The 27,132-nt window shown below is 44.9% G+C and overlaps 1 protein-coding gene across 1 annotated transcript in view; it reads left to right on the forward strand.

Moving 5' to 3' along the window:
* cpm (carboxypeptidase M) overlaps window positions 1–22,654 on the forward strand; it is a 64,532-nt gene extending 41,878 nt beyond the window's left edge. The window contains exons 5-10 of the mRNA XM_083632364.1: window positions 5,558–5,645; window positions 8,156–8,261; window positions 9,645–9,815; window positions 12,445–12,597; window positions 14,745–14,893; window positions 21,995–22,654. Of these exons, the coding sequence (XP_083488490.1) occupies window positions 5,558–5,645; window positions 8,156–8,261; window positions 9,645–9,815; window positions 12,445–12,597; window positions 14,745–14,893; window positions 21,995–22,276 (949 nt within the window). The 3' untranslated portion in view covers window positions 22,277–22,654. The remainder of the gene's footprint in view (window positions 1–5,557; window positions 5,646–8,155; window positions 8,262–9,644; window positions 9,816–12,444; window positions 12,598–14,744; window positions 14,894–21,994) is intronic.
* The last annotated feature ends 4,478 nt before the right edge of the window (window positions 22,655–27,132 follow it).

Here is a 27,132-nt window from a genome sequence, read left to right on the forward strand (position 1 = left end):
GAAAGTCCAGGATCCAGTCACACATTGCTGTGTTTAGTCCCAGGACCTTGAGCTTGTGCTGTGACACAGTGAGCTATCTCTACAGCTAGCTCTACAGAAGAGGAAAAAAGCACGCCTACAAAACTGCCATTGATCACCTGGAAGACCTTCTGCCCCTGTGCAGATACGGTAACCCTGGGGAAAGCCTGGATGTTAAAGAAGATGTTGTGACAGTGGCTAGGCGGTACATGGTGTCACTGTATGAGAGGAGTGACTTCAGTGGTAATTTGGATGCACTGCGAGCCCATCTCTTTGGCAATATCAAAGGAGACATGCGTTGCCTTCCACCTACCGAAGATGCCTTCGTTCCAGTTACCCCTTCGCCGAGCCCTGCATCAGTTGGCTGTATGCAAGCGAGCACACATGTCTCAACCAACCTACCCTGTTGCCATTGACTTCGGCAGAGAGCTTGTCAGTGGTAAGCTGATGGCAACCATGATGCTGAAGGAGGCAAAACCTGCAGAATTCAAACACAGGAAATACTGTCACTGCAAGAAAAGCATGTGTGCCCGAGGATGCTCTTGTGTGAGAGCCAATGTCAAGTGTGTCTTCGCATGTCTCTGCACTGGGGACCCAAACAAATGTTCAAGGATTGAACTCACACTTGAAGACAGTGACAGTGATTTAGTTATTTTGTTCATTGCAAAGTTAATTTTGTTATATTATAGACCTTGTTGCCAGTCTTTTTTCTTTCTTTTTTTAATGTGTTGTGTTCAATAATTTTGTTCAGCTAATGTTTAATTTAATGTTTTCTAGATACTGGTCACAATCTATCCAAATTAAGCTGTATAACAATACTTGTTTTGTTGGCCTGTCATCCAGTGTACATTTTGTGATTAAAATCATTTTGTTGTTTTGAATTTCTTGTGTTACAAGTATTGTCTTTGGCGTACAGGGTTTTGTTAAAACTAAAAACATGTCTCGAGGAATTTCGAGCATAAAGGTATAATAAAATCACCACAGATCCATTGATTTTGAGTTGATTTTAATCATCTTTAGTGTGGAATGACTATAATATCTGCTGAAAAGAATGACACATTGGCTGATGTCATATTTCCGGATATAATTGCTTACTAACAAAGTAAAGATGAAAATAATGGAGAAAATTCAAAAAACGAGTGCTTTTTTGTAATAGAAAATGGCTATAAATCATTTGGAAAGGTTTTGTAAGTGTATTTCTTAACTTGGTGTTGTCAACACACATGTTCTGTGTACCTGGGATGAATTTATTGACAGCCTACGCAACCCACTGAGGACTTTGAGGAAAAAAAACTCTTTCACATTTTTCGGTCAAAAAATAAAGGCTTCATATACAAAAATGGCCACAACTTTTTTTCGCGAGGTTTCCGGCAGAGCAGACCTCTCATTCAGTGGACCTTAATGTCCAAATGAATAGATAAAACACAAACAAAAAGTATAGCATGCCATGTCAGGTCCTCTCAAATTTTGGGTGACTGGATCCCTGACTATGAGGAGTATTGTGGACCGTTGCGAAGAGTGGCGGGAATACCATGTCTGCAGAACTGAGCTTTCAGAGTCTCTATGGTGGTGCGGCTTCGCATGTCTTTCAGTACATCTACTTCAATGAATTTTGAGTAGTAATCCACAAGTAGGATGTACTGCTTGCCTTCGAACTCGAACAGATCTGATGCTACCTCTTCAAATGGCAGCTCTGGTGTTTCAGTTGGTTTGAGGGGTTGTCTGGGCAGCTTGTTCTGAAAGTCTGCACACTTGCTACAGTTTCTGACCATTTCTTCAATTTCTGCACTCATGCCTGGCCAGTATAGCACTTCACGTGCTCGCTGTTTGCTTTTCACCATGCCTAGGTGAGACTGGTGTATGAGCTTTAGCATGTGCTCACGCATGGTGGGGGGCACTACTATACGCAGTCCTTTATAGATAATTCCATCAGACAACACTAGCTGACTTCTTGAGTCCCAATATGGCTGAACCTGAATGGGCACTTCCCGTCTGTGTTCAGGCCAGCCGTGGTGAATTGTCTGCTGGAGACAGATTAGCTCTTCTCTTGTGCTGTCTTGCAGCTCTGTGTACTTCTGGTCACTTACTGCAACATAGTTGAGCATGGAGACACACTCTAGTCCGCTTAACTCTGGTGTGCTCTCTGGGAGCTGTGCTCTGGATAGTGTGTCGGGCAGCTCCATGTCTTTTCCTCTTCTGTACTTGATTGTCAAGTCGTACCACTGCAGCGACAGACGCATTCTCTGGATGCGCATGGGAGTGGCCAGCAGTGATTTTTTAAAGATATCTTCGAGTGGCTTGTGATCATTGTACACTGTGACATGTGTTCCAAATATGTAGTTATGAAACTTGATGCATGCGTGCACAATGGAGAGCATCTCCTTCTCGATTTGCGCATAACGCGTCTCTGCGTCAGTCAGTGACCTCGAGGAGAATGCTATTGGATGACCGTCCTGGAGCAGAACAGCTCCTAATCCACTGCTGCTTGCATCACTGTATATCTCAACAGGCTTTGCAGGATCAAAAAACTTCAGCACTGGAGGATGCGTGCACAACTCCTTGAGCCTGTCAAAGGCTTGCTGCTGAGCTGGCTGCCATGCAAACTCCACGTCGTTTTTGAGAAGCTGACGCAGCGGAGCATCCACTTCACTGAGGTTTGGTATGAACTTTGACAAATATGTTACAAAGCCCACAAAGCGTTTGACACCCTCTTTGTCTGTCGGTGGCGTCATGTACCGAACCGCTTCCACTTTTGCGGGGTCTGGCTGTAGACCAGCAGCTGTTATCAGATGTCCCACATACGGCACTGATGCTTGTCGGATGTGACATTTGTGGAAGTTGAGTCTGAGATTGTAGCTTGTAGCTCTTTCAGCGACTCTGCGGAGGATTGCATCGTGCTCCTGGACTGTGGGGGCTGCTATTAGGATATCATCCATGACACTTACTGCTCCAGCTATGCCCTCAAGCATCTCATCCATGATGCGCTGGAAGATTTCTGGGCCGCATTTTATTCCAAATGGGAGTCTCAGCCATCTAAACCTTCCTATCAGAGTGTTAAAGGTTGTCAGAAAGGATGAGGCTTCATCCAGTTCTATCTGCAAAAATCCTGATTTAGCATCTAACACCGAGAATACTTTAGCATTAGGTATTCTTGAAACCACCTCCTCTATGGTGCGCATTGGGTGGTGTTCCCTTTTTATGACCTGATTTAAATCACTTGGATCTATGCAGATTCTTATTTTGCCATTACGGACTACGGCTACCATAGAGCTAACCCATTCTGTGGGCTGTTCAACTTTGGTGATGAAGCCATCTTTCTCCATCTCATGTAGCTTTTCCACTATCTTTTCTCTGAGCGCAGCTGGCTGTCGACGGACAGGGTGGACCACACCCTTTGCATCTTTATCTAGTTTGATCGTGTATTTTCCTGGCAAGGTGCCTGTGGTACGTTGTAGCTCCGGAAACTCATCCAGACCAGCTGGTATGCTTTGTGTTGTGGTGGCTACACTGCTTCGAAGTGAGTCAAGACGAGCAATAAGGCCTAAAGCCTCTGCTGAAGCTCCACTGAGCACATTCTCCTGTGCTATGTCCACTATTTCAAATTCGGCGCTCACTTCACACTTTTTGTATGCCATCTGTAGATCAACTGCAGCTACAGGCTTAATCTTATGATTAGTATACGAGCGGAGTACCCTGCTCGAGCGTTTTAGCTCACCTGTGTGCATTAGCGACTGATAGCTGTCTACGGTTAGTGTATTACACTTAGCGCCTGTGTCGATCCTAAACGGCACTTGCTGAGACAGTATTTTTAGGTTTACAGTCCATTTATCATTCTCCGGGCTATCTGTCTGTGTTAGATTTATATTCAGAATTTCGTCATCCTGATCTGGCTCAACACTCACAGAGCTAACTGCACGCTTACGACACACTGCCGCCCAGTGGTTTGGTTTGTGACAGTAGGAACACTCTGAGCCTTTAGCTGGGCACTTCCCCATGTTCCACTTATGCTGGGGGTCTCTCCCACAGCTTGTGCAGCTTCTCTGTTGGTTTTCTGGAGCCTTCTTCTGATACACAGGTTTCGTCTGTCCTTCATTGTACATTTTCTTATATGGCACTGTGTATTTCGGCTTAACAGATACTGCTGAGACTTGTGAATCCTCTTCTCTGACGATTTTTATCTGTTTCTGTGACATTTCAAACCGCTGGGGGATTTCTATAGCTTTAGGTAGCGTTAGCTCCTCACCTTTATCCAACAGTATTTCTTGGACACGTTTTTCTCTAACTCCCGCGATGATTGCATCAACTAGCATGTCGTCGGGGTCGGGGTACTCACAGTCCATGAGAACGAGTCTCAAGTCCTTTACAAAGTTGTCGAAACTTTCACTTGGTCCTTGCTTCCGTTGCTTGAAACGATGCCTGGCTATCCGCTTGTTTTTTCTTGGCCTGATGTAGCTGGCAAACTTGTCCAGCACTTTAGACGGATCTTCTCTCTCGCCATCAGCCCAGGCTAACGTCTTGTAGATTTCTCTACCTTGCTCGCCGACCCACGTTCCTAGCCAGCCGGCTTGCTTCTTAGCGTCTAGCTCCGAGAGCGGACCCTCAAAGACGAACGCGACGTGGCTTCTGAATCTCTCAAACTCTTGATACAAATCAGGAGCCTCCCAGTCGATCTTGGGGTGTTCAAAATGCGAGTATGCCATTTTCTCTTATTTTTCGCTGTTTCAGACAGACTTCTGACACCATGTAATGTACTTGACAGACACGGACACGACTTAGCTGGGAGACATGTTGTTTATTCTGCCTGACTCCGCAGACCTACGGAAGCTCCGTTGGGACACGACGGATACAGAAAGCGAATCACATCAGTGTGTTAGTGTGGTGTAGTGAGACAACACACAGTATGTTACAGCCTCCACACCCCGGCTTGGGCTGTCCCGTAAAGCTCTCTGCCTCGGGGGCCTGCTGTCTGCGCCCTGCGCCAGGTAAGTCAATCTCCCTTTTGTAAACTTTCCATCGGACAGCCTTGTGGTTATTTCATTCTGCCGTGGTGTGTTGCGGGTCCAGTTCACCTAGACACAAACTTATCTCTTTTTAGAACCGATCCCGTGACACTTGATTATTTGGAAGAGAGCCAAATTGGATCGGGAACTTCGCAGTGAGACGTGCATTATGGAGTGGAGAAAAGTGTTGCGCAGAGATCTCATGTTGTGGATACAAAAAAATACAGACCTTTTCCACATGTTTAGAAACAACGATCCCTCATGTCTGGAAGAGCAACTCTGGAAAATACCAGGGATAGTCCAGACTTCATGTGTGGAAATGGCTTAGAACTTAGTGTGATCAGGGAATCTAGTGGGTGACCTGTTTATCTTGTATGTGTTTTTATTTTGTGCTCTCTCTCGCTCTCTCTCTCCATCCCTCCCTCTCTCTCTCTGTCACTCTCCCTCCCCCCTCTCTCCTTCCCCCTCTCTCTCTCGATCTGCCTCTCTCCCCCTCTATCTCCCTCTCCTCCCCTTGCTCTCCCCCCTCTCTCTCTCAGGTATAATCAGAATGGAGTGGATCTAAACAGGAACTTTCCGGATGCTTTCACCGGCCAACAGCAGGTGGAGGATAAGAGGGAGCCTGAGGTGAGAGGTCATATGACCTGCAGGGGGCATCTATGATACAATACAACCCAAAGGAGGCTCAGAACCCCTATTGTATTTGCTATGTTTGTTTCTTTATTATTTATTAGTATTATTATTCTTTTCCTTTCCGTAAAACTGTGTATATCTCAGAAGCCCTAATTCCCACACTAACCAAATTTTGCATCTAGGCTAGAAAACTCACCCACTACTCAGAAACAAAAAATTACACCAATCTACCAAAGTTTGGCGATATTACCAATACCTCCTTTCCTGTTTTTTAACCATCTGGGCCAATCCCTGAAATTTGGCCCAATGACAGATATGACAGATATTCAAGCCCCTTGGGGTTCCAGCCTATTGCCTTGAACCCCTGGTATTGCCGCTTGCGGCTATATTCATTATTATTAGTATTATCATTATTATTATTATTTTTAATAATAATAATAATAATAGTTATAATAAATATAGCCGCAAGCGGCGATGACGGAGTCCAAGCAGTAGTATAGTAGCAGTAATAGTAATAGTAGTATTATTAGTAGTGGAGGTAGCAGTAGTAGTAGTAATAGTACTAGTACTAGTAGTGGTGGTGGTAGCAGTAGTACTGTAGTAGAAATAGAATAGAAATAATAGAAATAGAAAGTAGGCAATCAGTAAGTTCAGAGGTCAATGTTTGTTGAAGTGTGTGTGTTACATCGCCATCATGTGGTGTTCATGGGCAACTGAAGGAAATTACTAATGTTAGATCCAGGCTGCACTAGTCAGCATATTAATTTAGAATGGTGGACTCATACCGCATTCAAGACAACTCGGACCGCCGTAAGTTTCAACACGGAACCTCCGGCCCTGACAACCCGCGTTAGCATGGTAGCTACCTACTAGCGAACAATGCTAACCGAACATGCTGAATGCTGAATTTGACACAGAGCGAAACACCGATGACACAAACACATATGAAACGTTAACATTACATAATTAAGACCTCAAATTATGTGTTAAAACATCAACAAACTTCTTTATAATAATTCTGTGATTATCATTAACGATGCAAGTTGCCATTTTTATGTGGCTGTGACGTCAACTCGGAGAAATCGGAGCTCTGGATGATACCCGAATTTCCCAGCTGAATTCCGGCCTGAACGACCATTCAATTCACTTTTTACATGTCCGAACCCATTTTTTCCGGCGGTCCGAGTTGTCTTGAACGGGGCATTAGTAGGTGCAATGTACATTATGAGAAAAATAATGGACACCCTGCAGCCAATCAGAATCCAGTATTCACCCAGACCATGGTGTCATTAAATATCTTGAGCTTTGAATGAAGTGAGTGTTTTCACTCGGGTAATCAGTGATCACAGCAGCCAGCACTGACGCGTTATTACGAAACCCACCGCGGTTCTGGCAAAACAACGCCCTGTGCCCGCCTACGCAGCAGTCAAGCGGCGGGATTGGCCAGGAGCGAGTCTTTTGTCTTCTTTTGACAGCTTGAATCTCCCAACAAACACTGCACGGCCCAGCGATTTCATGAACCAACTGAATTGCTCTTGATAGTGGACATTGAAATGAATTATGGTCACATACCTTCCTTAGTGTAATATATTAACGCTAATGAAAACACACAAGCTTTTAACACACAATCGATTTTTAAACATATTTATTTTAAAACATCATTGTAAAATTCAGGGCTTTAGCCAAAGTTTCAATAATAGAGCTCAGTTGACAGTTTAAGTTGCAAATGAAAAATATAAAATGAAAAATACAATAGGCTACAGCGGCCTAGCTCCTTCTTTTTTTGGCACAGCTATTCATTCCCCCCAGTCCAGCCGTTTGTTCCAGTCCAGTGAAGTGCCTGCCTGCACTGACGGCTCTGTTCAAACTTCAAAGTCTCTTTAACAGTCGCATCGACACAAAGGGATGATCTAACAACGCTCCACAGCAGCCACACTGACATGGCTGTGGTGTGTGCGTGTGTGTGTTTCAGGTGAGAGCTGTGATTGGCTGCTTGTGTGTGTGTCTGTTTCAGGTGAGAACTATGATTAGCTGCTTGTGTGTCTGTGTGTGTGTGTGTGTGTGTGTGTGTGTGTGTGTGTGTGTGTTTCAGGTGAGAGCTATGATTAGCTGCTTGTGTGTGTGTGTGTGTGTGTGTGTGTGTGTTTCAGGTGAGAGCTATGATTAGCTGCTTGTGTGTGTGTGTTTCAGGTGAGAGCTATGATTAGCTGCTTGTGTGTGTGTGTGGGGGGGTGTGTGTGGGTGTTTCAGGTGAGAGCTATGATTAGATGCTTGTGTGTGTGCACGTGCGCGAGCATGCTTGTGTGTGTGTAGGTGAGAGCGATGATTGACTGCTGTGTGTGTGTGTGTGTGTTTCAGATGATAGCTGTGATTGGCTGCTTGTTTGTGTGTGTGTGTGTGTGTGTGTGTGTGTGTGTGTGTGTGTGTGTGTGTGTGTGTGTGTGTGTGTGCGTTTCAGGTGAGAGCTGTGATTGGATGCTTGTGTGTGCTTGTGTGTTTTTCAGGTGAGAGCTGTGATTGGCTGGCTGCAGACTGAGCGCTTCGTTCTCTCGGCCAATCTGCATGGAGGAGCTCTGGTGGCCAGTTATCCCTATGACAACAGCAACGGAGGCACGCACACGCGCACACACACACACACACACACACACACACACACACACACACACACACACACACCCACAGGGTAAATTACAGTAAAGTAACGTGTTACTGTAATTGTATTACTTTCCCAGTAACTAGTAATGTAAGGGATTACAAGTTCAGTAATGATTTACACTTAGGGGCGAGTGGGGTAAGATGAGCCACTTTTTTTTGCTCATGTTGTCCTCAAGGCAAGGACAAATGAGACAGCAGTACAATGGACACATATACCCTTATTGAAGTCAATTGGAGTGATCAGAATGCATCTATAACAAAGGGCCCTGAAAATATGACTTCTTAAAAAGGCTTTCTGTGACTCAACTTGCCCCAGGTTAGGGGTAAGTTGAGCCCCGGGTTAGGGGTAAATTGAGCCTACTGTTTTACCTAATTTTATGTTCCTCTGCAGGGTTAACCTGTCAATATCTCACTCTTTCAGTCTATGTTGACATTGACATCAATGACCTCTCTCTCTCTCCATCTCTTCGAGGGGTGTCGAGCCCCAGTTGGTTTTCTCTTATAGGCTCTTGACATGGTAGCTTTTCTTCAAGTTTAACATTATGATAAACCATGCCAGTTGTGTAATACTACATTGGCTTAATTTACCCATGTCACAATGTCTATGACATCATCAGTGGGACATCATAAGTGGGTATGACATCATCAGTCACCACTGGCCCACTCTGTGATTGTGGGACATCATGCCACTGCATTCCAGACAACTCGGACCTTGGGATTTGCTGACCTACTAGAAAAAGTATGGAGTGGGTCAACTTACCCACTGGCTCATCTTACCCCACTCTCCCCTACTAATCCATGTAACTTCAGGTTACTGCATTATTTTTTCCAGCACAGGCACAGCACGCAAATTTAATATCATTATATTCTAAATTGGGTGATTGAGGGTCTTTTTCAGATATCCAATTTTGAAACAGCTCCCAAAAAGATCTAGAATAATTACAAACAAAAAACAGATGCTCTACAGTCTCAATATCAGAATCACAACATCTACAGTTGTTCATATCAAGGTTAAATCTTTGTCTCAGAAACTCTATGGATAAATATCATTCATTACTTTAAAGTGAGTAGTGTCTTTAGCTTTGGGTGGGATGGGGAGAGTGAGGTATCTAGTTCGAATTCTAATTCTTATCTCTTCAGGATAATCTTTTAACAGATTTTTCCTTTTTATTGGTAAACAAAAGATTACAGAAGTAAGAGTACTTCTTAGAAATTTGTTCGTGCATTTTTTCTCCTTAAAGGGGAATTTCGTTTTTTTACACCACGTTCCTTATTTCCAGCTTAAAATATTATGTTTTACTCACCCAAATAACTTTGGTTTCATTCGGATGCCTACAGAAGATATTGAGCTCGGCGGGGCCAGTGTTGCCCCTGATGATGACGTGTTTGTGCACCTGGCCAAGGTGTACTCCTTTAGCCACACCTCCATGCACCACGGTGACCATTGCCGTGGCGACAGGTCATTCCCGGATGGCGTCACCAATGGATACCAGTGGTACCCCCTGTCAGGTCTGTCATCCTTCGCCTGTGTAAATAGGGAGCCAAAGTCACGCCCACTTCTGGGTTAGGCATCTGAATCAAGGGATTTCATCCGCCATTCTTTATTCCATAGACACGTGTGTGTGTGTGTGTGTGTGTGTGTGTGCGTGCATGCGTGTGTCACTGATAACATGATCAATACTTAAAGACGAGATGAAATGGGTCTCAGGCATTCTCAGAGGGTCTGTGTGATGTACTCTGACTGAAAACAAACATCGCCCTGACTGAAACGGGTAGAGAGGCAGGACATATGTGTGGATGAGTTTGATTTGACCATTCTGTAGACTGCAGTTGACGGTTGCCAATCCTGGAGCTTGAATGCTGCCAATCTCACTTGATGGATCCCACCGGATTTGGGGGCAGAACAAGGCCGCACCGCACCGACTTGGAGCCACGGTGACTTGTCTCCACTCTCACTTCCTTGTGGGAGGAGCTTAGGCTAAATATCGTGCTCAATTTCATGCTCACATCCTGTGCTCAAACACACACAGTCCCTTATAGAAGCAGCTGCACCGCTTAAAATAATAGGGCGGTGTTCCACAGAGCTGCTGCACAAGTGCTCAACTGAGCATGCTCAGTTGTCGAGGTGTCGAGTGTCATCAGTCTTCTTCTTCTTCTAATGGCTTTCTGGCAGACTGGATGCCTCTCACATGAGCCTCTCACATGATATTACACAAATTCCAGACTCGGGGGTCCGCCCCCTCCTCAATGTTCAATGGAAAGATGGCGGAAGCCGGCGCTTGGGATGTTTTCTCTTTCTTCACGTGCTCGTCCGCGACTCCAGAACAAACAGAACTACGGGAGTATATGTAGGGCTTAAAGCCTCTGATGACGAAATTTACATCACGTGGACCATGGCGGACTCGCGGAGCCGCAAAGTATAGCTAGGGCTTAGAGGACTACTGATGTGTGGTCATGTTTTGGCTATGACAAGAATGCCGGGGGACACTTCGTGGAATATGGTATCCCTCTCTGCAGAACATTAATCTTTCGAGACAGACTTTCGACTTGCATCGAAAATCTGTCGGCAGGCTCCGTCAAAAGGGGTGTAACAGCGCTCGCACGCATGCTGCGCTTCACCCTATCAAAATGAAGTGAACGTGACCGGTGTGTAGTCAAACTTACCATTTTCAGCGTATAGCAAGTTGCTACTTGCTACTAGCAACGAGCTAGCGTTGTTATTGTTGTTTCGGACGGATTTGAGAGCGACACGCAGGCAGCGGAAAATAAATCCATTAATGGGCAGATGTCAGTTGGAGCCAATGGCAGAACTTGCAGGGAGCGGAAAGGGATTTTCTTCGACTGCGCCTCTTGAGTTCTTGTTGCACCACAACACCACTTGTTTTGTTTAACCGATGGGTTCCCAGATTGGCAGAACATGCAAGAAAATAGAATAGAATAGAATAGGCACAAACACACACACACACACACACACACACACGAGTAGCATATTCAGCTGTCGGCTGCATCCATCACCTCAATCATACGAAACGACGGCTCTCTTTCAGAATGTCGCAATGATTTTCAAATAGCCTGACATTGCAGAAATAACACACACCTTGATTTAAAAATGAGAATTCGTTTGTCCTCCTGTTATTCCATATTTCCTGACCATTTCTTTTAAGATCTGTGATTGTGTTAACAGTGGATTACTTTGAGTAAGTTGTGTCGGCCGGTGATACCCAACCCCTTTCCGATCTGCCAATTGCGCATGCAATAGTAAGATGAACCCGACATTTGCATTGAGAATCATCACAATTTTGATATATTGAAATATGCTAGAATTAAATTAGCACACATCCCCACCTATTAAAGATTTACTACCTATAATAGGGTGCCGGTTAAAGGATTGTGGCAGAATCGTTATCCTATTATAGTAGTACTAGGCACGCTCGATGCCTAGGCTCGGTCGCTGCGCGGCCTTGCCCGTAGCTCGGCCTTGCCTGCCCTATTGGCACACGCGGGTGTGTGTGTGTTGCTCACTAAATGTTATTGCATCAGTGATGTCACAATGCCTCCTTGCGCGTGTGTGTGCCCCATTATGATATCACTGATGACATCATCAGTGTGTATGTGTGTGTGTGTGTGTGTGTGTGTGTGTGTGTGTGTGTGCCCCCCTACGACATCGCTGATCAGTCTTGTCACAATGCCTCCTTGTGTGTGTGTGTGTGTGTGTGTGTGTGTGTGTGACATCACTGATCAGTCTTGTCACAATGGCTCCTTGTGTGTGTGTGTGTGTGTGTGACATCACTGATGACATCACTTTTTACATCATCACTGATGACATCACTGATGGCATCACTGATGACATTACATCATTAGATAATTAGCCTAATTGTGGCAAATTTGTCAGGTCACCCGCACGTGTACCCTTTACACACCCTGAAGCTTCACACGTAAAACGGCATAGCTGTGGCCGAACACAGAACTTGAAACAAACAAAGTCCACATACTCAATTTTATATATAGATAGATAGATGTGTTGAAATTATTTTATTATATAACCCCTTGAGATGAACCATCTCGTCTCGTCACGTCTCATCCCGTCCTATATGATAATAGATATAGATAAAATATTAATGCTAACACTATCACACAGGGGGGATGCAGGACTATAACTACGTGTGGGCTCAGTGTCTGGAGATCACTCTGGAAGTCTCCTGCTGTAAGTTTCCTCCAGCCGAGCAGCTTCCAGACCTGTGGAACGACAACAGACAGGCTCTGCTGTCTTACATCCAGCAAGTCCACTTGGGTCAGTACCTGTCTGTCTTTCTGCTGTCTGTCTGCCTGTCTGTCTGATTTCTGTATGTCTGTCTGCTGTCTGCCTGCCATCTGCTGCAGTCTGTCTGTCTGTCTGTATAGAAGTATGTCTGTCCATATCTCGAGAAGGTTCATCCAATTGACTTCAAACTCAGGGATACTGAACTGGGGGCCACTTTTGCAAAATGACCGGAGGCAATGGGCCAGTTAATAAACAAACATTTATAATATACGTTTTTTCTGTAATAACATACATTTTTCTGTAGTGGATTGTAGGTTTTTGAGGTTCCAGCAAGAGTTTAGTCTGACAGTTTTAACATTTTAGGGTGCTTTCTCACTGGGAACGATTGCTTCCGTTCCGTTCCGTGCCCGGGTACGATTCTCCCCCGTCCCCTCTCCCCCACCAGTCAGCTTTCACTTTACAAAAGTTCTTCTCTGGAACGGAAGGGAACACTTGCAGAGTACACTTGCGTCATCAACTACGCCTGGAGTGTCTCCTCATGGAGGTACTGCAGGTGGGCTGCGAGTGGTCTGCCAACACTCCCGATTTCCGTGGGCAATCAAATGGCTGTAGAAGGGCCCGTTTTAAAGGTACAGTGGAGATCCTGTTATCAGAAGAAACTAGAAGACCTAAGGCATCCATTGGTACCAAGGATAATATGCTAGCTTGTCGGCAATTAGTGAATTAATGGTCGGGGGGCCATTCGGCACCCTATCACAGGCCCCCGTCTGGCCACCAGGCCGCAAGTTGAGTGTCACTGGCTTAGGGCAACCTGACTGACAGTGGCGTGCCTGACCAAGTTGGTGCCCTAGGCAAGATTTTTGCTGGTGCCCGTGAGGGCAGCGCTGAAGAAAATTTGACGTTTTTTGGACTTTCATCCATATTTAGAAGAATATTTAATTTTAAATTAACATTAGGATTATACTGTTGTGATGTCATTATTCAGTATCGTCTCCTTTTCTCACTCACTTTCATGTAAGCACCTGCTCTCCCTTTACTCGTTTTACACTACAACAGACAGCAACACAGGCATAAACACTGAACTTATTATTATTATGGAAAACCAGATTATGATGAAAATCAAACACTTTTGAAGAGAGAGCGTATGAAATAAGATTAGAGCTGGGAAGCACAAACTGTTTTTTAATGCATCTTGTTGGTGGTATAAACACAAGACAGCCAAATCCAACAATTTTGAAAATCCCATTTCTTGCCACCAGGGGGTGCTGCAGCACCCTCAGCACCCACCTTCCAGCTCCCTTCCCCCACTCTGGGAAAAAGCTCCGAGCAGGTAGAAGGGGGCGCGGCCGTGCAGGGGGTGGGGTGGTATGGATTAGGGACCATGGTGAAAGTGCTGCAGCCCAGGCAGCCAGAAAGCCAGAATTAGAAAAATTATTTCACTATTATTTAAAGACAAGACGTTGTTCTGCTTATTTTTTGTCTACTATTGTAAAATAATAGTAGGCCTATTATCATGAAAAAGTATTTGTAAAAAAAAAAAAAAAAAAAATTGTTTTGTTTACCCTCTCTGGCGCCCCTAACGGCTCAAGCGCCCCTAGCATTTGCCTAGTTCGCCTAATGGACGGCACGCCACTGCTGACTGAGTGCAGTGCTGAATTTCGTCCAATTCGGACACACGCATAGCGCCACCAACTGGCAACACAAAAAGTGGTTTATCTCGAGAACCATTTGTCCAATCTACTTAGAACTTCACGGTTGCCCTGCTGGGGACCCGAAAAATCGCAGCGTTGAATTTCATGTAATTCAACCAATTGGGGGGAGCGGTGCAAGCAGGGGGGAGGATGGGGGGGTGAAGAGTGGGAGAGCATGATCTGCAAATGGGGGGAGGGGAGGGAGGGCAACGGACAATGACTGCACTAGTAGAGAATAATGGCTTTTTAAATAGTTTTTGCATTGCCGTGTGTATGGACAAAAATTCTAAAACACGTTGTGGACGGGTTTTTTGCAAACTGAGGGGATTTTTTTTATCCGAAATATCTGTGTCCATATGGAGGTAGCCTGAGTCTAGAATATAATGAATATAATGTGACACATGTTGTTAATGATCACCCAACACTGTGTATGTGTATGCGTGCGTGCGTGTGTGTCTGTGTGTGCGCGCGCGTGCATGTGTGTAGGAGTGAAAGGTCGCGTGCTGGACGGCTCGGGGCGGCCCGTGCAGAACGCGCTGGTGGAGGTCAAAGGTCGCAGGAACCTGTGTCCGTTCAGGAGCGACCAACATGGAGAATACTACAGACTGCTGCTCCCAGGGAGCTACAGCTTCACGGTGTGTATGGTATAAAGTATTTTCAAGTGTATTTTAAAGCCATGGTCTTCAACCCCCCCCAAACTTTATATACTTCTCCCTCTGCAATGGTAATGACCGGTCATGTATGCTCCACCCAGTTTCCCATTTCCAGATCCTCCAGGCAAGGCTGTGCTCTCTTCTCATCTATTCGCTCTTTCCCTGGAGCCTCTGGTGCAGACTACCCGTCAATCTGTTCATCTGCCTATTACATCATATAATACGGACCATTTTATTTCTCTTTATGCCGACAACATTTTACTTTTTTTAGGAGACGCTCCAAACTCAATTTCCCACCTTCTGTCAATTTTTGATAATTTTGGTAATATTTCTGGATACAAACTGGTCTAAATCTGCTCTCCTGCCATTGAACAATGCCATGAGATTAGCCACACCACCTGCTAACATCCCAGTGGTCCAGAAATTTAAAAACTTGGCTATTGACATTTTTCCGTCTCTACAAGCAATTGTTACTAATAATTTAAACTATATCTCTAGGCAGGTGGAATCAGACTTGGAGCGTTGGTCAACTCTCTCCAACACACTTGAAGCTCGAGCTTCCATTATAAAGATGAACATCCTGCCTCACATGAATTTTTTTTAGCTCCATGCTACCTTTACCACCACCTGCTGGTCACTGGGACAAACTACATAATTTGATCACAAAATGGATCTGGAATAAGAAACGGCCGCATCTCAAAATGTCAATCTTACAAAGACAAGAAATAAGCTCCTAGCTTTATTGCGTTTTTATCATTTTGATAATGGTGTGTCTGTGTATGTACACAGACATATCTTATTGTTGTCTTATACAGTCCGTGCTCTTCATAATTGGTTAACCCAGAGGCACAGGTGGCATAGCGTTCATTGGAGGAGGAGATGGTTAGCCCGTGCAGACTTCAGGACCTCATTTTCTCCAACATTCCTCTCGAATCCTGTAGATCTAGATTTGGCCCTATAATTTCACATTTAGTACTGTTGAATGCCAATATATCGCTCAAATTTCATAATGATTTACCCTTGTTTAATAATTTTTCTCTTTGCATGGGTGGCAGCCCATTCCCTTTCCCTTCATGGATGAAAAATGGTATTAATATTTTCTCTAATATAACATCGGGTAATTAGGCTTCGAGCATTTCAAGCACTTCATTATTTGTTTTATTTGCAACTTCGTAGTGCTCTGTGTTCATACAGTATGGTGGGCCCTATCGTCGCAAAAGCGGTAATTTAGTGTTTGTGCTGGTTTTGCGCTCGTTTAATTGGGGGCATGCACAAGCGCATGCGTGTTATAATTGTACTGGACATAGGCATGCCACATGCCAAACCAGGCATTTTGGCGCAAAAATGTGGGGATAGATGGCATTATCCTATTGTTAGCAGCATGCAATTACTTTGCGCTAAGAGCTTTTAAAAGCACCTCTTACGCTCTAAATACCCCGCTGCACTTGAGCGCACCATAATCTACTTGCTGCCCAGTGCAGAGTAAAATTCCTTTTGGATATGTCATTACGCACAGCCTTGCCATGCCAGCACATCATTCTGCTGCTAAAATTGGGTATTAGCAGATAATTCAGTGAGGCAATCAATATAACTCACTGAGAAACTTTTATCACATCGCAAAGAGGGAAATTAATTGAGAAAACTTGTTGGACAATGGACATAGGCTATTCACCTTCACCTATCCCATAACCCGGAAGGTCGTTGGCACCACAGACGATCTGTCAATAAGCTCTCTCCATCTCTCTCTGTCCTCCGCACGAGTAAGTCCACTCTATTACGCATGGAGAGAATTACAGCATATTGCATGCCTTGTGCAAACACAGCGATTGCGAGATGGGAATCTGATTGGTTTGATTGATGTAACGCCCAGGCATTGCCTGGCCACACCTGTGAATAATTGGTGCCATGGCACGAGTCCGATACCTCACGAGTCCGACACCTCACGAGTCCGAAAAAAGAGGCATTATATTCCCCGTTTTTCACTAACCCAAAACCTAACCTCTCCCACCCCCACGCCTAAACCTAACCTCCCCCAGACCCTAACCCAAAACCTAACCTCTCCCACCCCCACGCCTAAACCTAACCTCCCCCAGACCCTAACCCAAATTCGGTCTCGTGAGGTGTCGGACTAGGGGGCAGTCCCCGAATAATTCTGGTGCTTATGACCACCCAAATCCCACTTGCGCTGGCATTTTGGGGGCGCAGATGATTTGGAACGCTCTAATTTGCACCTGCGGCAGGTGCTGTGAACATTTCCCCATCCATCCTCACCATATTTCGGGGCTGTTTTAACTTAGAAAACAGGGAGGTCACGTCTACCCAGACAATTTATCACTTTTAAACAGTTACATTTCTGTATAAATCATTACAATATGCTCCCGTGAGGTGGGGATGCGTTTAGCTGCTGCCGGGCGGGGGTGCAAAACTCGGCATAACACCTGGACAATTGCGCAAGGTGGACTGCTATCGTTAAGGCACGCAAACAGGTGCGCAAGCCAGTAGCGTAGCCAGACTTGGCTCATTGGGTGTGCCACAGAAAGCCAGGGTATGCCAGGGGGCGGACCAAAAATTTGGGTCTTTTCAAACCAGATTTAGAGGAATATTTGTGTGTTGTTTGCTCCTTTTCACACTCATTATTAGCAGGTAGAAGCAGTCAATTAAATTGTATTTTTTGGCAACATGTAAAACCACTTTGTTTAGTATCTCAAAAAAGTCTCACCTACTTTTTCCAATGAGTGTTCTAGTCGGGAAAGAACGCAAATTTGGTTGGCATGTTCGTCTACTGCAGAGAGATCTGTAGCGTTCTCAGTGTCCTCTGGCTCTGCACAAACCTCCAGTGTGTTGTTGGCTGCGTTCCCCGCTGTTAACGTCATTGTTTCGGCTGCATCATCTTCTTCATAATCATCTGTCTCTTCTCCACTGTACACCACCAATACAGGTGCGGGAAGGGTGCACTACAATCCGCACTTGTTGAGGGGGAGGGTGACAACGAGTCATCTTCTTCCTCGTCGTCAAAGCGACGTTTCTTGCCTTTGCCGAAAAAGCTTAAAAGCGAGCTTTGTTTCATGTCTTCTTGATTTGCGCTGCTGCTGCTGCTACAGCTGTGCGTGCATTTGTTTACTTTACGTGGACGACAGCTTAACTATTCCCATGATGCTCCGGGGCACATAGGTCAGCGGAGCGTGATTTCTATTCGCACATAGGATAAGTTGGACACAGTGCATGACAGCGTTGATGTGTTTTGCAGACAAAACAAAAAACCTTTTTTACCCCATTTTTTTTGGGTGTGCCAGCGGCCTGTCTGGGTGGCATTGGCACACCCTAGCACACCCGTGGCTACGCGCCTGGCGCAAGCGCAAATAGGGGATATCGCCTGTACCAAGATAGGGCCCGGAACACAAAATCTGTACCAAGACGACTAAAGCTTCTGGCATACTCTTCGCGCACGCGCTGGAGGCGGGGCTCAGAGGAGGGCGCGCGCACTCTGCGCGGGCCAAAACAGAACATACTCAGTGCGCAGCTCCAGGCTCCAGGCAGTCTGAATGAAATTGAATGTAACGTTCCCAATTCTATGTATTAAATTATAAAAAACGACCCCTCCACATTTGGGAAGGCTAAGCCACACAACTAGTTCGTTATAATCGAACAGCATGCTTTGAAGGCGACTTTACGACGGTGAGGACTCAATCACAGCAGATATCCGCTGATAGCCTACCACGGAGATCTCAGGCACAGGCAGCAAAACCGACGCGCTGATAGAAAAATCTCCATGGACGCGCCGCGCTGCGCTCAGGCCTCGCCCCCCGACACGCCCCGTGCGATGTCGTCATAATCGCCGTGCGCCCTATGCGCTTGGCTGGGCGCGAAGAGTATGCCAGAAGCTTAAGGGATTGGTTTCTAGTATTTACACCTTTATCATCGGGCCCAGTAGTTCAAAACTTTTAATCCCTATCTGATCGGATCAGATTTGGATTTTGGGTAGTTCAAAACCAAATAACAGGATTAGGATCACTTTGATATCCGATCAGATCAGGAAATCAAATCCAAGCTTTAATCTGGATCAAATCTTCAAAACGGGTAGTTCAAAACGACAACACAGGATTGGGATCAGTTTGATCCCAAAAAACTGGATTATCTTGATCCCACCAGAGGGTTGGATTTCCAGTGGATTACCAGAGCAAAATGTACTATACAATTTATTTAAAAATATGTTTCAATATAAATAAGATGGCAAAGTTTGTTAACTGAAATAATACACAATTTTTAGCCTTCATGGCAAATACATTTTATATTTCATTTTTTGGTCACGTTTGTGGTGGCCTATTTTGTTTTCAACCAAATGTTGATGACAAATGTTTATGCTCATAAAAGTATCACAACAAAGATTGTCAATCACAAATGTAATTTAGATTAAAGAAAAAATATCTTCAACAAAAAAAAAGTCCATCATCTGTCATCACCTTTCAAAAGTAATTGCAGACAATAGCATCTCGCATTGCACCACCACTCAGTCTCTCATTTAGAGGGAAATCCATAGGTGGGCCTAGATCATCAGCAGGTGCAAGGGGCTCTGGGGGATCATCGATGTCAGAGAGGGGGACTCTGCGATGGACAGCGATATTGTGTAGCACAATACAAGCCAGTGTTAGGCTACGTTCACACAGGGCACCCAAGCCTTGCCTATGCCTTGCCTTTACCCACGCTTTTAAATAGGCGTCCTTTTTAGTCAATGAGGCTGTGTATACACCGGGCGCCTGAGCGTGAACCTTGCGTGTACCCACGCCTTGCCTGTGCCGCGCCGATTTTATCGTTTAGGCGTGAGTTCTATTTTCAAGCCGACTAGGCGCGTGAAGGCAGGCTTCTTCTGTCAAGCCATGAAGGAAAAATGCGACAATATCCATGGGAAATGGCAAAGTCAACTGAATTTCAAAATAAAATGGAGTTACTACAACAGTGTTGAGCAGAGAGAGAGAGAGAGAGAGAGAGAGAGAGAGATTGACGGGGATCACGTGGGGCTTTCTCCCCGTCGGCAAACAAATCTTCAGGAGAGAGAATAGCGACCGAAGAAGCAAGATGGACAATGTTGTTGTGCCAGCACATATTCTTGCAAGATTACCTCTCTAAAAAGTCAGACTATAGTCAGACCTGGTTATACATATCCAGCATCAATAGAACATTAAATATATCAGATTTATTTTACCTACCCATGATAATTCGGGACCACACGTGAAAAAATACAGTCGGGAGAGAGGAGAGGCGCTTGTGACTCGGCAGCAGGTTCAGCGTGCGGTGTGATCGCAAAAGCGTGTACGCCCAGCTCAAGGTATGTAGGCGTAGGCGTGGGTTGAGGCAAGGCAAGGCGTAGGTGACCTGTGTGAATGTAGCGTTATGCGGCATGGTCGTTGGGGTTCCACTCTCAGATAGTTGAGGCATGCAAAACGCCTCTTCAGTACTCCATTCAAGCGCTCAATGGCACACCTTGTTCTTCCATGGGCATTGTTGTAGCGCATCTGTGAGGGAGTGTTGGCCGTGGGAAAAGGTGTCATCACCCATGGTAGGAGTGGGTAGGCACTGTCGGCTAATATAATGTAACTCCATCCGGCCTGTTGGTTTGGAATTCAGTGAACAACCGGCTCTCTCTGAAGATTCGTGCATCATGGACTGACCCAGGCCATCTCACAACACAAAGTTTTTTTTTCTTTTTTATTCAATAAACAAAGTCTGGCAATAACAAACAGTACAGTATACAAAAAAATTCAGACTAAGCATTTACAAAATTGGAACAAACAATCAAATAAAACAACAAAATAAAATAAATAAAACAAAAACATTAAGTAAGAGTTCTAAGCAGGAATCAAGATATGCATGTTTTGGTACACACTCCATGCTTGTTTGGTTTTAACATATTTCAAGGCTTTCTTAAAGCCCCGTTCAGCAACTTTTCCAAGTTTTGCTATTGGAGAAACTGCGCCCTCTGCGTGCAATAGTATCGATAACGATGTCACCGTTCAAAGTCAACAAAACACAGCGCCAAAAAGCTCTATGTACATGTTGTGACATCGGGTACTCACCACGTGATGAAATAATAATCCATAGTTCCGTGAAACATCATTTTCGTAGCAAATCTGAATCGAGTTACTTCCTGGTTTCCAGGAACACCACGCTGCCGCCGTAGAGCGCATGCGCTCATCTTGCCTCGGGACGCTGGCAGCAAACTGCTTAGTCCCAGGGCTGGCCAATGGAGGGCGGTGTGGGATAAATAAAGGCAAGTCAATCTACCATGTCCTATGACTAAAAATATCTTATATTACAGTAAAGAATTTCAAAAAAATTACTGATTGGGGCTTTAAAGTTAATTATCTCATTCATGAATACTAAGAACAGGGGTCTGGCATTTTGAAATCTACATCAGTGAATAAATTGTTTAGCCAAAATAATTAAACTATTGTACATCATTTCAATTTGTTTATCTTTCATTATAACTCCAAATTTAATATCATTATATTCTAAATTGGGCGATTGAGGGTCTTTTTCAGATATCCAATTTTGAAACAGTTCCCAAAAAGATCTAGAGTAATTACAAACAAAAAACAGATGCTCTACAGTCTCAATATCAGAATCACAAAATCTACAGTTGTTCATATCAAGGTTAAATCTTTGTCTCAGAAACTCATTACATGGGTTAGCTCAGAGATGGATTTCCCCCCATATTTTGCCTTTTGAACAATGGGCATCTTCTGTTGTGGACCTGGCTGTCGTGGAGATGTCAGTGGCCCATATGCATGGCGCTAAATTAGTAAACATTACGTGCTGGAATTCATTTATTGAAGCCGTGCGTGGGGGCCATGGGCATCTCCAGGATAGCTAGGTTCCGTCTGTTTTGTTTCTCTTTTTGCTACTGTGAACAAATTTACGCATGGGTTGATGGTTGGGGGAGGGGCCTGCATGGTGGGGGGCTATGAGTGAATTTGTTTGTGTACGTATTTGTATTTGCTGTGTTTTTGTTAATGTCAAAATTATTACAAAATTATTAATAATAATAATAATAATACATGTCTGTGATTTCGTGTGTTTGATTGACAGGTGACGTTCCCAGGCCACGAGGTGTTAACAGAGACACTGAACATTCCGTACGGTCCGGACCACTTCTCCGCCCTGACGCACGACTTCCTGTTACGACGCAACGCCACGACAATTGGCCCCGAGCCTGGCACAGGCCATGCCCCCGCCAGCCCCACCCCCACCTGTAACCACACCTCAACACACCTGCAGGGGGGCGGAACCACAAACAGGCCACTGTGGGCGAGGCTAGTCCTGATGTTCAGCCTGAGGGTGGGGCTACAATTTGTTTATTCACTGAACTGAGTGAACAGACTGATGTCCTCTAACCACAGAATCACATGTTGGAGCAGATTTGGCCAGAATGTAGCATGCAGTATGCAAACAAAAATACCCACGTAATACTGATTAAGGGAAAATTCCAGTCTACCTCGCCTACTGTGTCCCACAATGCAAAGCGCCGGTATGATCACAACAACTGCAACAAAATGGCAAATTAAAATGCAAATTAAATCCGTTCAGCGGTTTCACACTGCATACTACTATGAAAAGCAGTTTGTAGTAGCCTACAGATATTACTCTTTTAGGGGCCCTTTACACGAGGATAGTTTCTGGAAGAAACGACACAATAGCGTTTCCTTCACACCTTCTCCCTGTTTACATGTGCGCTGTTGAATTTTTAAAACGCCGTAATGTACATGCCAGGTCGCTAGGTGGCAGTGTAATCACCTTATTCTTTGCCCATACAAGGACACTTCTGCATGACGTAATTTCGTAACCGTCTTTCCGGTTTTAAATGCGGAAGTAGAGTGCGCTTTCCGCAGTCATTTAGACTTGCCAAAAAGCTTTTTTCAAGCTAAAAAAAAAACCCAAACTGTTTTAAAGTTGTAATATTTGTCGGGTGAGAATGTAACATATATGTGACCAGTTTATCAGAATAACGCCTATTGGAAATCTTTAACGAGCAGCAAGGACCGGGAGCGCTGAGTCTGCTATCTGTCAAACCCTACTGTAGGCTACTGGCAGTGAGAAAACACTGTCGACGTGCTTTTGTAACTAACGTTAAATGCCGACCGGGTACAGCCATCGTCTCCTCGCAGCAGTAACGTTCTGAACATGTAACTGAAGTTGGCCGCAGTGTAGCTTAATTCTGAATGTTGCCAAACTTCATTCATACTGACGTTTTATTTGGTTGCCAACTCGCGCACGGCTATGGCGTAATCGCGTGTGTCGCGTGTGCAGGCACGTCAGTTTCTGAAATGTGCCGTTCCAAAGCGTTTACATGGAGCCCTCAGCGGGAAGCGTATCAAACAATTTCACTCTGGAGGGTGGTTCCAAAATGTGTCGTTTCCTAAGCGCGAATTCGCCGTCGCCATCTAAAAGGGAGGCACTAATGATAAAATAATTCCCCGTTTCCATAGGAAACCGTCCTCGTGTAAAGTGCCCCTTAATCTGGCCACGTTGCAGTTTGACGACAAACTGTAACTTTCTTGACATGCAAAGTTATGTTTTAAATTGACAAAATTAGCGTTGGCACCCGTGGCACAATTCAAACGGGATCAAAAAGTAACCTTATTCTCTGTCCACAGCCATTTATATTTTTCGCAGCGCTGCTACAGGGAGAAAGCAGGAAATTACGTTTCACTTTGGCTCTCTATATAGAATTGTCCCGTATCTGACAGTTAAATCGTGCGTCCCGTTTTGAACCAATACGGGATGCGGTTTGTCCCGTATTTTCATCCCACTCCCATTGCATGATGAAAACCCACCCTACTCTGCATCTGGTTGGTGCCTTCATGGGTTAGATTGGTTAGTTTTAGCCATCAATCAGGGTCAGGCTGACAGCCTGCTCTCTGGCTCTGATCTGCTGTGAGCCAATCAAAGAGCAGAGATGGGGCGGGTCTTCACATACAGTAATGCTAGTGGAGAAAATGGCTGCTCTTACTACTGCAGAGCTGCCAAGTCTCACCCTTTGAGAGTGAGAGTCACGCAATTTAACCTCTTCACACGCCACACTTGCTATTTCACACGCTCATAAAGGTTTTCCCCTCTCACTTCTATTATAATATTTCCATAACTTGCTGCTTGCCGTAGTTCGAGTCCGTCACAGGGTGAGCCCGCCCTATTCTGCCTCTGATTGGCTGACCCAGGACATAGCACGTGGGAGGTTCACGCTATTCCAACCAGTTCCCCTCCCTCCGAACAGGCGCCCTAACGACCAGAGGAGGCACCACATCAGCAACCAGGATATTGCATGTTTTGGTGAGGGGTTCATATATGAAGGAAACCCCCAGGGGGCATGGGGAGAACATGCAAACTCCACACAGAAAGGCCATTTTGACGACCCCACCCCGGCGGTGGGTACTCGAGGACATGCACTCCTTCAGTGCTCACAGCGTCCCAGGTGGGAATCGAACCCAGGACCTTCTAGCTGTGAGGCGAGAGCTCTACCACTGAGCCACCATGCCCCCTGTGACTAATGTAGTTCTAACGTAAGTTCAGTCGGGAAGACTATAATATGCATTTTACACGGACCGGGAGGAGAGGGGGAGGAGGAGGGTGCGAGACTGACAGCAGCGGTGTTGAGAGGCTGAATGAGACAAAAACAAACATATTTAAGGAGACCGCCGCCAAGCGATTGGCTTACAATGGGGGTGAGAAGCAACGTGATAGGCTTACACTAGAGGTGTGTGGGGTGAGAGGTGATGTGAGCAATGATGTGACACTATGCTATTGGTTAAAAGAGACTAGGCGGAAAACAGCTGATTATTCAATTGAAGCCCGGAAATTGACAGCCTATTTTGAGCATGTGAGTAGATTGAAGGCTGAAGATATAAGTAGTGAACTAAGGAAGAGTCTTCAGTCAGTTCAGAAGAGTCTTATCACGTGAATCTCAGAAGGAGATCACCAGCACCACCAGTATCTAGACTCCACAGGGGGATATATCTGGATGCTGCTTTGGGCTGATGCAGCTCTCTCAAGATCTCCCTGCGGTGTCCAACCGCCAAAGACTAATAACAATACCTTATTCACATCATACGTTCTGTAAAGCATCATTCACTTTATTGTAATACATATTATTTTGTTCATTCTTTGGTCTCTAATAGCAGTGTTAGTTAAATTCATCAGGTATTTGCATGTGTGAGCTAATTTACAGGGCCGTAGCTAGCTATGAGGACGGGGAGGTCCGGACCTCCCCTAATATTTCAGAGATTCTTTTAATATTTCAGAGATTATTATTTTATTTTTTTTAGCCTTTATTTAACCAGGTTTGTCCCATTGAGATCAAAGATCTCTTTTACAAGAGAGACCTGGCCAAGAAACAGCAGCAACACAAAGTTACAACAAACAAACACATAAACACATACAATTGAAAAACATTAAAATGATCAAATAAAACATTTGCATACAGACAGCCTGTTCTCAAGAGATTTTACCATAGCCTTAAAACCATTTAAGGTTACTAAGCTATTAAGTTGTTGTGTACGGCTTGGGTTGTGTACCTGTGTTTGTAGGTGTCATTTTGATATGAATTTGGCTAAAACAGTTTGTGTTTGTTAGTTACAATTATGTTGACAGGAGAGCTGAGCAGGTGGTGACATGAAAGAGAATATACTGAATAATGACATCACAACAGTATAATCCTAATGTTGATTTAAAATGATATATTACTCTAAATATGGCTTAAAAAGGGAAAAAAAAAAACTCAATTTTTTTTCGGCGGACGCCGCCGAATCCGCCTCCCCTTGCTGGACCTCCCCTATTTCGGAACCCTGGCTACGGCCCTGGAGCTAATTGATACTTAGTTTGAGCGAAGGGGATTTACAGTAACATGTAGCTATCTTTTGAGACTGTGGGTCATTCATTCCTTAACTGCACACTTCCATTTTTGTCTGTTTGAAACAAATTGAAAGATGTCAGGGAAGAAGAAGCAGAGAGATCTGCTGTCATTCTGGGCAGTGAAGGGTCAACCAGCCCCTGCCAAACTTGCCAGGTCAGAGGAAACAGTGGAGGCTGTGGATCTGACTTTTCTTGTTAGAATCATTTTCATTTCTACTTGTGCTGGTCAATTATGAACACTATATTAAATAGCAGGAAACTTGTTTTTAAGTTGCACAAATAATTGGGTGGAGAGGAGCTGCCTGAATAATGACAGAATAAGACTGAATAATGACATCCGACAGTCTAATCCTAATGTATTCTATTCTTTTTAGCAATTGATCATATTTCTTGCATGTTCAGTATTCAGAGTAAAGACAGAGAGAGAGCATGAGGAGGCCGACAGTGCATGGAGATCAGCTGGCATGGGGGTGAAGACTGAATAATTACATCACAACAGTAATCCTAATGTTAATTTAAATTGAGATATCCCTCTAAATCTACCTTAAAAAAGGGGAATCCCCCCCCCCCCCCCCCCCCGCAAATCGCATCCTTTCATCGGACTCTCACTCCTAACTTTGGCTGAAACTTGGCAGCCCTGCTACCGGTATTTCCAGCAAAAACTCTCAAAGTTGCAGAAATACACGTGAATATGAAGAATCAAACAAATTACAGTGTTAGTGAAAAGGAATACAAAGGCTGCGATCGATCATTAGTCAGTAGTAAGTGGCTTTCAACCGAGCCAGGAGCAGCAGGCTCGTCAACAGGCACCAGTGATTTAACAGCAGCTCGGTGAGTTTAGAAGTCCCGGTTGGGGACGTGCACATTTTGCAATGTGTTGTCACATTTTGCAATGTGTTGTCAGGACTGAACTCACCCTATCCTGACAGTGTGCTGTGTGGCTGAGGAAATCCCCAAGAGCTGAGAAGGAAATACAGCCTCGGGTTGCGAACGAGGCGATGGTTAAGGAAGAGGATCGATAACGTTACAAAGTACAAATGCACGGTTTGTATCCAGAGTTTAGCCGCCCGCTTTGGACAGGAGTTGCAGTGAGAAGCTGAGAGCAGAGCATGGACTGTATGAGTGAGAGTGGCCCCGGCATGATCAAAGGAGGGGAGTCACTACGTGAACAATACATTCAGGCGGTGTCTCGTCATAGACGCGTACGGTCAATGGGTCAGCATGGGGGAAATCCTCCCGTTCTCCCCATTCAGCATAGCTAGCATTTAGCTGCTAGCCAGAAGGGAGGCAGCCATGTGCGGCTGCTCGGCGGAGAAAGTGCC

The sequence above is a fragment of the Poromitra crassiceps genome (assembly GCF_964638095.1).
Source record: "Poromitra crassiceps genome assembly, chromosome: 2".
NCBI lineage: Eukaryota > Metazoa > Chordata > Actinopteri > Beryciformes > Melamphaidae > Poromitra > Poromitra crassiceps.